The 13,346-nt window shown below is 38.4% G+C and overlaps 1 protein-coding gene across 2 annotated transcripts in view; it reads left to right on the top strand.

Moving 5' to 3' along the window:
- LOC126457060 (chromosome transmission fidelity protein 18 homolog) overlaps positions 1–13,346 on the top strand; it is a 485,881-nt gene that overhangs the window by 33,096 nt on the left and 439,439 nt on the right. For both annotated transcript variants that reach the window (XM_050093058.1, XM_050093059.1), the window contains exons 7-8: positions 8,267–8,446; positions 11,626–11,743. In XM_050093058.1, the coding sequence (XP_049949015.1) occupies positions 8,267–8,446; positions 11,626–11,743 (298 nt within the window). The remainder of the gene's footprint in view (positions 1–8,266; positions 8,447–11,625; positions 11,744–13,346) is intronic.

Below are 13,346 nucleotides of genomic sequence, written 5' to 3' on the forward strand. Positions count from 1 at the left end.
GATGTCACATTGACACCAAGCTTCTCCACAATTCAGTCCAGTGCCACTATAGATTTGTCACATGATGGGAAGGTCCTCACAGCCCATCTTATCCAAATGTAATCCCCCTTACTTTTAACACCTCTCTGATGGAGGTTAGAACCACTATGCACAGCATTGAAATCAGGCAGTTTTCTTATGAGTGGCTGACAAAAACATTTGCTGCTCAGAATCGGCACAGAAAGACCTTGGGCAGGAGGGGTGTGGGAGGGGGGATGGCAAAGGACCTCATGGGGGGGGGGGGGGGGGGGGAGGAGGAGGAGGGTGCGAAGCTTAGATCTCCTTTGTGGCAAGGTGACCATGTGCAATAACTGGGAAATCTGTGTTTGAGTCCTGGTGTGGCACAAATTTCCATATGTCACTTTAGGAAATAGTCTATACCTAATACAGATAAAGTTGATTTTCAGGAATGAATTTCAATATTTGAAACTGCAGTTCATCATCAAATACAAAATAAACCAATTTCAATACTTTAGTCATTTTCAGTTGCCTTATGGAACAAGCAAAAAATACAAAGCCACACTTGAAGCCACTACATTATCAAAATAAATAAAAACTTAAATAAATTAAAAGTGATATCACAAAAACATGGCAAATATGAAGCATGAAGATAGAAACCGCCCATCCCATGAAATCCTGTTCCTAAAGTCAAGAAACAGCTTTAAGTGAAGACTTCAGGAAAATACTACAGTGCTATACATATTGCTCTCATAGGGATTGCGAAGATGTACTCAGACTAGTTACAGCACAGAGGCATTTAAGCCATCATTATTCCTTCGCAACGCACATGAAATAAGTCCTAATAAATGGTGGCTTGCAGAATATGGATGTAGATGTAGAAAAGAGACTGCAATTCTAGGACTTGATGAACATCAAAGACAGGCGGCATGTGAGAAAGGAATTAAATAAGATTGTATTATTGTCTCCCACGTTATGCAGTCTGTACTTAGACCAAGCAGTAAAGCAAATCAAGGAGATATTTGTGAAAGCTATTAAAATTTAGAGGATGAGGAAGAAACTGAAAGAGAACACAACCTTTAAGGTTTTCTGATGACATTGTAATTCTGTTGTGTACAGCAGAGGCCTGCAAGATGAGTTGAATAGAATGGATAGTGCCTTGAAAAGAGATAATAAGAAAATAAATAGAACAAGGATAATGTTAGATTGAACTTTTTTATGTTTTGTGTACGTAGAAGTGCCATGACTTTCAGTTTTGTATTCAGTTATTTTGCTATGCTTGTATATATTACTGTAGTACTGTTCGGAGTTACTGTTTAGTGTTTTGTGTAATAAATGTGTGTATTTATAATTACTGTAGTGCCAGCCGTTGTGGCCGAGCAGTTCTGGGCACTTCAGTCCAGAACTGCGCGACTGCTACGGTTGCAGGTTCGAATCCTGCCTCGGGCATGGATGTGTGTGATGTCCTTAGGTTAGTTAGGTTTAAGTAGTTCTAAGTTCTAGGTGACTGATGACCTTGGATGTTAAGTTCCACAGTGCTCAGAGCCATTTGAACCATGTGAATTACTGTAGTATTCAGAGTTACTGTTTAGTGTTTTGTGCTAAAAAACGTGTGTATTTACACATTGGTATTTCAAGAATTACTGTTAGCCTGGCCACTAACCAGATAACATATTATGTAGCAATGAGAATTCAAAGAATTTGTGAAGACAATCCAGAATGTCAACAACAGAACTTGCGGAGCTTATCAAAATGTCGGCACTCCAACAGTGGCAGCTTATGGAACAGCAACAAGAAACATAAAAAGAACACTGCTGAAACTGCTGCCAAAATGCAGTGCTACATCACTGGATCAAAAATAAAATGCACCAGTGTTTCCTGCACTCAACAGATTGAAGGAACAATGGAGCACATATCTGTGACTCTGATAGACGTTCTGAGGCACACCTGATAACAGACAACAACCAGAAACGTGTATTTCCTATCATGGATTGGCACTGACACTGATGAAGCTCTTTGGATAGGAGGAGTCAATAAGGAAAAATATTCTGAGCAACTATTTGTCAATTTTAAAGTAAAAACATATTTACCAGTGGCCACTTATGAGTCCCATGCACAAAAGAAGCAGCATGGACAGACATTATCAGAATGGGTGGCTGATATACGTAATATCACAAGGGATTGCAATCTCATATACAAACATGACAACCAAAAGATTGCTTATATTGATGGATTGATCAGAGGTGTCATTATACTGCATCCATCATGATACCATATGGAATTCAGCCATACAATGCAGCAATCCTTCACTGGATGAAGTTTTAAAGATTGCTGAAGCAATGAGGCTTCTCAATGAATGATTAAAACAAGGAAGAATGAAAATACAGGAGATTCATCTGAAATTTTTCAAATGACCATCCACCACAAATCAAAACAGCCACATTCAAGAAGTCCATCAAAAGAAAGGAACCCTAAGCAGGAAAAATCTAAATCTTGCCTCATTGAATGCAAGTTCAGAAATGCAATGTGCAATATCTGCTGGAAGACTGGCCACACATCCTCCATCTGCCTGCGGAGAAATAAAAATATTTTCACTGCCAAGAAGCATCAGTATTCAATCTCATCGTCAGGAAAATACAGAGTGAAGCAAATAAGATGCAGGAAAAATCCGCATACCACTGGAAATCAATGAATGTCTGCACAAAGAAATTGCTGGATACTGATGCAACTTGCTCACTAACTAATCTGAATGCTTGTGAATTGTTGGTATAATCAAAATACTTCCTTTCATATTCATCACTGAAAACATTCAATGGAGCCCAGATTAAACTAAAGGGAAAAAACAATGGCAATGATTGAATATAATAAACAACCAAAGAGCTTCTGTTACTGGCTGTCAACTTGTGAAAAACAACTAATCTCTTTGGCATGAACTTGTTCAATGCCTTCAATTTAAATATTAGTTAATCACATATTGCAAACATGGTGGTTCATAATAGCTTTAAAGAAGCTGAGAAGAAAATATGCCAGGATCATGAATCTTTTTCCAGCAGCAAAATATACAAAGCAGTTCAGAATTTGAAGACGGGAGCAACACCAAAATTTTTCATCCACATACAAGTGCTGTTTGCTATGATGGATAAAGTTAAAGAAGGAATTGAAAGACTGGCCTAAGACTGGAAGCCAATGAAGACCAGTCAATGGGCTACACTAATTGTGGCTGTGTCAAAGCCAAATTGATCAGTAAGAATCTATGGAGATTTAAAAGTGATTGTATATCCACCAATCGGAAATACACCAGTATCCAATACCAAGACCTAAGGAACTCTTTAAATAATCAGAAATGGCAAATATCTTACAAAAATAGCTTTATCAGATGCATATCTCCAGTTGGAACTGGATGAAGAATCAAAAAAGATGACAGTTGGCAATACTCAACTTGGGTTCTTCGAATATCAGAGTTTACCTTTTGGCATAGCAAGTGCTCCTGCAATATGACAGTGATTTATTTAACAAATCACAAATACCCTACCTGGATGTTCCAGTTATTTGGATAGTGTAATTGTCACAGGCACAAATGTGAATGAGCATGTGAACAATTTGCACATGCTTTTCACATGACTGGAAGAAAATGGCGTCAGGTGCGATAGAAAAAAACGTGAATTGTAGGCCACATCACGGATGTGGGTGGAAGCTGACATTCAGAAGCTATAGTCTGTAACATATAGTCTGTTACATTCCATCCTGGATTTTCCATTGTTCGAAGCTATAGTCTGTGAGATGAGTGAATGGTATTGAAAATTCTGGTGGGCAGACGACAATGTTACCTAACATGGCTTGAAGTGCATTCCGCACCCGGTCTCTACTTGTATGCATTCTCTAGCAGCAGAAACAAAAGAGTCGATAACATGCAGGTCATATTTGTACGCATAAATTTATTTACTGTTGCTGTTTGTAATATATGTATAATCTCAAAAAATTTGAAAAGAGCTACTTAGTATCTACTATGCTGAAATGTAAAATTATTTGTCAAACTTCGCCATATAAATGAAAACTATTTTTTTTCATCCTTGAACATACACAGTTTTTGATTCCATTGATGAATATTAGCAGTATCAATTAGTTCTACGGTGAGTGACTGAATAATTTGTGAGTATATTAACAGTTATGATCTGAAGATGGTACTCACAGTAAGATGATAGGTCGCCGGCATGCTCACTCCTTACATTCCTTGAGTGTGTTGTAGTTATGCTAATGGAAAAACACCACTCTCATTACTGTAAGATAGTCTTTTTTAGCGCTGCTTGAACTATCACAGCTCTCTCCCAGTTGTATAATTAAATTTACTACACATTCTTCCACAACACCTTTGTTTTTGGGTGCCTTTCTGATGATACTTGTTGTACTATTCAGTTGTACTATTCACAGTACTGGTGGACATGTCAGATTCATCATAAGCGATGTTTTGAACCACTTTTGAAAAACCAAGCTGTTCATCTCTTTGAGGTAGTCACCTGACTTTTTTGAATGAAACATTAATAAGCAATATGGTACGAAATCAGCTAATGTACTTGCATATAAAACAGTAATTCGTCATCCTTTTCCAACAAGCACTGTCATGGTCCCCTGGGGTGTTCCATCACTCCAGCTTCCGTGCAAGGAATGACTGGCATTAACCCACATTTCATCCAGCCACACTATATTTTTGAATCTCACACCCATTACTGTGCATAGAAATCTGCACCACCATGCGACTGCATGTGTCCTTTCCATTAGTGTTGTCAAGGACACTTTTAGGGGAGGGGGGGGGGGGGGGGGCAACTGAGATGGAGAGAACAAGCAAGATGCTACAATAACTGGACATCTCACTCTCTGAAATACTTCACAGCTGTCTCAGCCAAGGATCACATTGTCATTGATCAGTTCATCAAAGGAGGAAGAAAAGCCAAAGAAGGATTCAAACTTTCAGATTGGTGATCAAGTGTATGCCAAAAATTTCTTAAACAATTTGTCAAGTGGATCTCCATGGATCATTGAAAGTGTAATCAAACAGATGGAAAATATATGGTACATAATAAAAGTGCCTTATGGAACTCTCAAAAGGCTCCAAAACCAACCCAAAAAATGCAGCACCTTGAAGAATAATGGGCAGCACAGATCTGAAAAGGAATGCCTCCTGAAGAAGCAGTACAACAAGATGAAACTGGAGCACTGCCTCCTGAACCAGCAATAAAACAGGGTGAAAATGAACACCAGGTTACTTCAGAGATTGAACCTGAAAACACACATATTGAGGGGACATCTACCAAACAGATGAGATCAACAAGGCTTTGTCAAATGTGGTCTGTTACAGACTATCCTCAAATTAACTGGAGAGGAAATGTTTTATTTGAACCATTACAAATTTTCATAAAATTTCTATCCATATACATAAGTGCTACGAATTTCAGTTTTGCATTCAGTTGTTATTTTGCTATGCTCACTTTGGTTACAGTATTATTGTGCAGAATTGCTGCTTTGTGTATCATCAATAAATGTATGTATTTACATACCATCTACTTCAAGAATTACAATTAGCTTGGCTGCTAGCGAAATGGCATGTTAGATAATGTAGAGTAGTTGAATTGAGTAAGATGATGCCAATGGAATCACATTAGGAAATCAGAAACTAAATGTGGTAGATGAGTTTTGCTATTTGGGCAGCAAAATGACTGATGGTTCCTGAAGAAAAAAGAATGTAAAATGCCATCAGTCATGGCAAGAAAACTTTTTCTAAAAAAGAAAAGTATTGTAACACTATGAACAATATCAGCCCTTTGGCAGGTGAGTCATGCAAGTTTCATGCTTTCATAAAAGTAAGTTGTTTAGATTATGTTAATAGTTAGTTTACTACAGATTACTCTGTAAATACATCTATTACTATGTGTTTTGATTTAATATTAAAGGCTCCCCTTTTCTTTACGTATTACTCCAGAAAATCCGAAATTATTGTAAAATCAGACTATAGTTGTAGTTTTGTTTACAGCTACAATAGCTTAAGAATTATCCTATGCACCTCAGAGTTTCGTAAATATGCTTGTTTTGTGACAAGTTTGTTGTTACTTCTTAATGAAAATGTGTTTAAGATTTTTTTGACGTGTTACAAATCAATGAGACCATTTTGCTTGGAGTCTATGGAAGATGCATTAGCACAACTTTTTAAATATAAAATGTGTATTCATGTTTCATCCTCCATGAGACTCTCCCCTCTGTGGAACAAGTAATATATTGTACCTAACTTATATAGTGAAATACGGATCATGTGCGGTGCAGATAATAAGTAAATAAAAACTTTTAAAGTCTGGCGTCACAGAACAATGCTGAAGATTAGATAGAAAGATTGAATGCATAATGAAGCACCACCGAATAGAAATGAACAGAGGAAAGAAAAAGCTTTAGAGCACAACTTGACAAAAATGCAGGCTAGATGAATAGAACAGACCTTGTGACATCAAAGTCTGTCTGGTTAATTTGTTATAGGAGTGTAGAGTAAACATTTGACTACAATAAGCAGCTTCTGTTGGTTGTAAGTTGCAGTCTCGCAGACTTGGAGAGTTCCTGCAAAAGAGAGGCTAGCATGGAGATCACATCAAATCACTGTTGGAACAGGATACTGTAACAATAATAGAGAAAAAAGGGGAAAAAAAACAGCTCCAAGGAAAAGAATAAACCTCCCATGACAAAACCACACTTCTTGCTTAGAGAGGGTTGCAAGAGTATTGGTTCCAGTGCGTGGAAACTCTTTCATATTAAAAAGATCAAAATCATCCGTCTCTAACATCATTTACCCTTACTGTGTACTTCCCAATGAAAACAGATAAGACTGTGGATTGCTCCAATGTGAGTCAGTATGGGACTAAGCAGTGTTGACATTATTGGAGGCTGTGGGGAAGTAAACTTTCCTTGCAGCCTAGCCTGCAGAAGTGGCCTCTCCTTCACTACCTAATGTTGATATTGTCACACTTTCTCAGAAAAGTTGCTAGTCATTATTCATTGGGAAATGCTTTTGTGCTCATTTTAGAAAATGAATATGTTCGTATTCAATGAGGGCACTAATAACCATGACATTGAACACACTAAAAGGCCAATGACGACTATGACCAACACCACCACCACCACCACCACCACCACCTCCACATTACTACTTTTTTCTAAAGTGTTTCATTTTTGAACAAATATCATCCTTGTAGCATTTTTCTATTGGCGTGCATCCTCAAAATGAGTGATGCAAGTTGAAACAGATGACATTCATATACAAATTTAAAGATGAGAGCTGTATTCAAATAAAATAGTTTGTAAATAACCAATCACAGTTTAGATCTTCAGATATTACACTGGTGTCCAAAATTAAAGCAACAAAACAAAATTTTTCATGGTCGCATTTATTTTGCCACAAAATATTATAATCAGGGGATAGAAAAGTAGAAACAATATAAAGAATACAGAATGTAAACAACTGCAACATGCATAATGGCAGACAAAATTGTTCTCTGTTTTTTCTGGCTTAACGGATTTACAAACCCATTCTGAAAACTGGTTAATGCGCTCAATGTGAGATGTGACCACCTCTGGCACCAACACAGGCCTGACAAATGACAGGGCGTGCTGTGAATGATGTCATCAATCTCAAGTTGAGAAAATAAAGCTCATTCTTTGTGTGGTGCTGCTCACAAGTCTTGGAGAGTGGTTGGTGGATGCTGACGTGATGCAACACGTGTCCCTAGTGGATCCGAGATTAAGTCTATGGTCAAATCAAGAGAGCAAGCAGGCCATGCCATGTGTGCAATAGCTTCCATTTCCAGGAAAACATCAACTACCCGTACTCTGTGAGGTCAAGCATTCTTGTCCAGCAATAAGATGTCTGGGCCCACAGCACTTAGCAACAACTGCACATGAGGTCCCAAGATCTTGTCACAATACCTGACAGCAGTTAAACCTTTCCAATTTAACCATACAGTTTCGTGAAGAGGCATTCGAATGGATTAGACACAAGGTGGGGAAATAGTGGTTTGTTGCTTTAATTTTGGACACCAATGTGTAAGTGCAAGTGTCATTGTTCACTTTAAAAAAATACATTTTTCAAGTAAGTAGTTATAACATTATTCTGCTGCCAAATTTTCATACTGATACTGAAGCCTTGGGGAGGACTTTGTATTGTTCGGTGCTCTGTAACACAACTCTTGAGGAATAATTGCATAGCAGTAATGCAAATCATTTCTCTTGCACTTAGATTCAGAAAAAATTAGACCAAGAAGAAGCAAATGAATTTGAAAGGAAGATCCGTGCTCTAGAAGATTCAGGAATGGATTCTGGCGTTGAACTAACCAGTGAAGATGAGAAAGAAGACTCTGCAGACCTGTGGGTTGAGAGGTATAAACCCAAAACCTACATTGAGCTACTGAGTGATGAGGTAAGTGCTCTCTCTCTCTCTCTCTCTCTCTCTGGGTGAAATGCTGTACCCACAGTCACGAGTAAGGCGGTCTCGCTGTTTTTCCATCCAGATCTAGGTTTTCTGTGCTTTCTGTAAATCACTTTAGGGAAATGACACTTTAATTCCTTTGAAAAGGACACTGACCATTCCGCCTAATATGAGCTTGTGCTTTGTCTAAAGACCTTATCATCAGTGGGGGTTGAATACTAAACTTTCTTCCTTTAATCCTTAGAGCTGAAGATGCTAATGATCCTGTACTCCAACTTTGGTTTCCTTTATATCAAAGGGCTAACATTCTGCCCAAGCTTGCCAATTACAGACTTACTTCCTTGTTCCTAAAAATACTGTCTATATTAGTTCCAGATTATAGTTGAAGTTTGCTTGAGGGGCACAAACTTCAATTCTCTGTTATTATTTCAACCTGTACTGTGAGTAACATAAAATATTTTTCTGGTGAGGGTTTACTTTTATTTTATTTTATTTTTTCATAAATTTGATCAGGGCCAATTCATCAGCCAAAATAGTTTTAGTTCACTATTACTATTACAGTAGTAGAGGAAATACCTTCGTATGCAGAGGGAATGAAACATAATAATGGTTTTAATATCAGTCTCAAACTGAAAGGAAACACACAGACAGAAAAAAAATGCAGCAGCAAGAAATAGTTAGTGTAGGGTAATGAAATTTTGGAAATACATTTGTCTTGGTAAGATATTTGAGTGATTAACGTTGCAAGATCACAGGTTAATGTAAACACAAGGTAAGCCATTGCAAGTGTGAAATGCTCATACATTAATGATCTATGTTTTCACAGAATGTTGAATGCAAGCATGCAAACATGCATGCATTATGTTATATGGGTGTCATATGTCAGTCTGTGGGATGGAGTTCCATGCCCGTTGCACTTGGTTGGTCAATACAGGAATGATTAATGCTGTTTGTGGATGAAACTGGAGTTGTCATATGATAATGCCCCATATGTGCTTGATTGGAGACAGATCTCTTGATCAAGCAAGCCAAGGCAACATGTCGACACACTGTAGAGCCAGATGGATTACAGTAGCAGTATGTGGGCGAGTGTTGTCCTGTTGGAAAACACCCCCTGAAATGCTATTCATGAGTGGCTGCACGACAGGTTGAATCACCAGATTGATGTACAAATCTGCAGTCAGGGTGGATGGGATAACCCCTGGAGTGCTCATGCTGTCATACGTAATCACTCTCCTGGACTGTAACTCCAGACCTAGATCCAGTATGTCTAACACATAGACAGGTTGCTTGCAGGCTCTCAACAGTCCTCCTACTAACCAACATGTGACCATCACTGGCAGTGAGGCAGAACCAACTTTCATCAGAAACCAAACAGACTTCCACACTGTCCTCCAATGAGCTCTCATTTGACACCGCTAAAGTCGCAAATGGTAATGGTTTCGGGTCAGTGGAATGCATGTTACATGGCATCTGGTTCAGGGCTATCCTTGAAGTAACCATTTTGTAACAGTTCGTTGCGTCATTGTGGTGCCAGCTGCTCCTCAAATTGCTGCTACAGATGCAGTACAATCCACCAGAGCCATATGCTGAACATGTCGGCCTTCCCTTGCAGTAGTGCCACATGGGCATCTGGAGCCTGGTGTTCTTATGACTGTATATTCTCATGACCAGTGCTGCCAGCAATCATGAACTTGGTTACATTTCCTCCTAGTTTTCTTTCAATATAGCAGAAGGAACATCAAGCTTCTCATATCTCAATTACACAAACTTAGCTAGGTGTTGATAGTGGCGTCTTCGTCACCTTAAAGGCTGTCTTGACTAAGATTAGCTCACCATGTCCAATCTCGAAGGTAACTAGTGCTCACGACTGTGACAGCGTGTATTTAAAACAATTTTGATCCTTGTAGCAGCAGTGCTAGTGCCACTCTTATGTGACTGGTGCGAAATTGGATTAGACATCATTGTTCTGAAGTAGAAACATGCCTGCCATCTTTCATTTATGTCACATAACTCCTTCATGTTGTTGTGATTTTTTTTCTATCAGTATATTTACCTAGTATATCCAGTTCTGCTTGCCAAAAGGTGAAGGAACAGAAAAGATAAGAAGTTAAAAGCACCTATGTATAAGTTATCTCTGAATTTGTGATCACATAGTCCACAGACAAAATAATATAGAGAGTGATGCATAGAACTGTAGTTGTGAATTGGTTTGTTTTACCCTGTTCCTTGGAATGTGCAGTATTGAAGAATTGTTGTGTTATAGTGATAATCTAAACTGATATATTTTGTAACTGACGTATTTTCGATTTTAACGGTGACAGTTATGGGATACCTTCTTTTACTTGACAAAATGTACTGAAGATCCCAGCAGTAGCAGGAAGTACCTTTGTCTCTTGGCTAGATAGAGCCACACTCCAGTTCAGAGTAGTGGTAGTTAAAAGTGCAACAATGGAAAGTGATCATTGAAAAAGTCTTTGTGGGCAGCAGCAGCAGCAGCAGCTTTCTGGAAACAAAATGAGATTCGTAACAGTGAGGAGGAGAAAGCAGGGAAGTGTAGACAGAGAAGGTATAAGAATTACAGTTACCAGTGGTTTATTTAGACAAAATTTGGGTTAATACATATTATCCTCTGACTAAGTGCTGGCAAAGAGATAGTGTCCATGGAGTATTGTGTATCAAAAGTGCTGGTCTTCATTTAATTGTTGTGCCATTAACTACATTGTAGTACAGACATGTAGCATATCACAGTGCCCCTCTTGTAAGAATACCATAGTGTACACTGCTACTGCCTCTCCTCATTGCATCTCAAGTGTTAACATGAAAGTGCTTCAACCCACTCCACCCACTCCACTGCAGTTTCTTTTACTGGGTAATAAGTATCAGATATGTACCAGACCACAGCCTATTTTAGATTCTGTCTGTAAAATTTCTTTTGTATCATATTCAAAATGCTGCAATAGTTTGTGACTCTGTGTTTAAGTATATGTCCAATTAGTATGGAACCAGTAAAATAATGCAAAAACATTATGTAATGTAAGCTTTTCTTCAGTCCTCTAGGATTTATAGCAAATACTTGTGGCAACTTTATGACATAGCTTCACTGAATTGTATTTGGAATGCCAACATTCACTTACTGAATATCTGTGTAAGGTTAATTATGTTTACAGAGCACCAACAGAACACTTCTTCATTGGTTGAAGTTATGGGATAAAGTTGTATTTAATCGTGAAACAAAAACAAAACGAAAACATAAAGAGGAAAATAAAACTAAGAAGCCTGTTTCTGGTAAGTGAAGATTTATTTATACACAAATTCTTCTTCATGACTATTGTATCAGAGATTTGTATCTAGTAAATATTATGAAGTTGGAGGTGCATAGTATTTTTCAAATGTATTAACATGTGTGTTTTTCAAATGTATTAACATGCTCCTATTTTAAAATTGTGGAACTGCCAATATGAATTAATTCTGTCATTTTATCTTCAGCCAAACAATAGTTGTAACATTTCAGAAACTTTCTGACAGGCTGAAAGTATGGTATTTACTATGCAAAATTTGTTGAATATGTAATTTGTAAAACACGTTTTATCTTGTTCAAATAACTTAGGGTGACATCATTGACAATCACCTGTATTTCAACATAAAATGATTGCCAAGAACACTGCTCTTCTGTCTGTGTTTTAGTAGAAAACCTAAGGTTTGTCAGGCTCCATTGATACGCTGCTGCAGAACTGCCCCCGCAGGGCATGCTGAAGCATCTGAAAAGATGAAAAGATCACTAAGGAGGCTCTTACAAATGATGTGTGAACAGTGCACCCCTTCCCCCGTGAAGTTCACATGGCATACTTCGAATGCTCTTCTGTAATTGGTTATTATACATGAGAAATGTGGAACCATGCACTGCAATGCCAGCTAGGACTACATGGAGTAACACCTGGAGTTCAACAGCACAAGTTGTAAAGTGACGATATGGGTTTATCACACCTAGGTAGTAACGGAGTCTTCACACTGTCATTGACACTGGATACTCCCGCAGGATGGCAACACATTTTGGAGATCGGTGAAGATGATGCAACCAACACATCTTCACTATAGGTGGAACAGAAGTTAAGGCCTAATCAATAAACCTTTGGAAAATTTGTGCAGCGTTGCACAGCCCATAAAACACTTGTAGGAAATTCAACTGTTTGTAATGGTGTTGTGATAGGTATTTTGTGTATGTCCTCTGGGGCCACTGGGATCTGGGTGTAGGCCTCAATAAGGTCCAGTTTGGATACTACTGTACAACTGCAACACACAGTCTCGAACCAACTGGCTACCTTGCCACCAAGTGCAGCGGCAGAGCTTATGTGCTTTCCAATGGTTGTGATGTGCATGCATGAACTATTGCATTGAGTTTCACATTGATGATCCGAAGTTCGTCAGAACCAAAATACCATGGTCAAGAGAAGACAATATTATACACTGTTGAGTGGCATGGGCTGTTGGGTACACCTACTGGACACATGATTCGTGGAAATTCTGTTAATAGATGTAACAGTGGAGGCAGTCCTGTGACAGAATGCACAGTTAAATCACTGCACTCAATTAGGTGGGTTGCAAATCTTACTGAAGTTGTTTGGTGCCGGATGCAACTATGTCTTACATCAAGTACAAGGTCATAAAAGAACAGAAAACCTAGATCTATAATTGGGTGGGTGGCAACATTGACAATCAAGTTACACACGGAAGTTCTTCACAAGCCAAAGTTCCAATTTAATGTCATCCAGCCGTAAGTTAGTATGGGAGAAACATTTGCTGCAATAAGACTGAAATTATTGTATAGTCTCCCCTGCCACAAGATTGCCTTTGAGAACACACATATGTCTGAGCCTGTGTCAACAGAAAA

This window comes from Schistocerca serialis, chromosome 2, assembly GCF_023864345.2.
Source record: "Schistocerca serialis cubense isolate TAMUIC-IGC-003099 chromosome 2, iqSchSeri2.2, whole genome shotgun sequence".
In the NCBI taxonomy this organism is placed as follows: Eukaryota; Metazoa; Arthropoda; class Insecta; order Orthoptera; family Acrididae; genus Schistocerca; species Schistocerca serialis.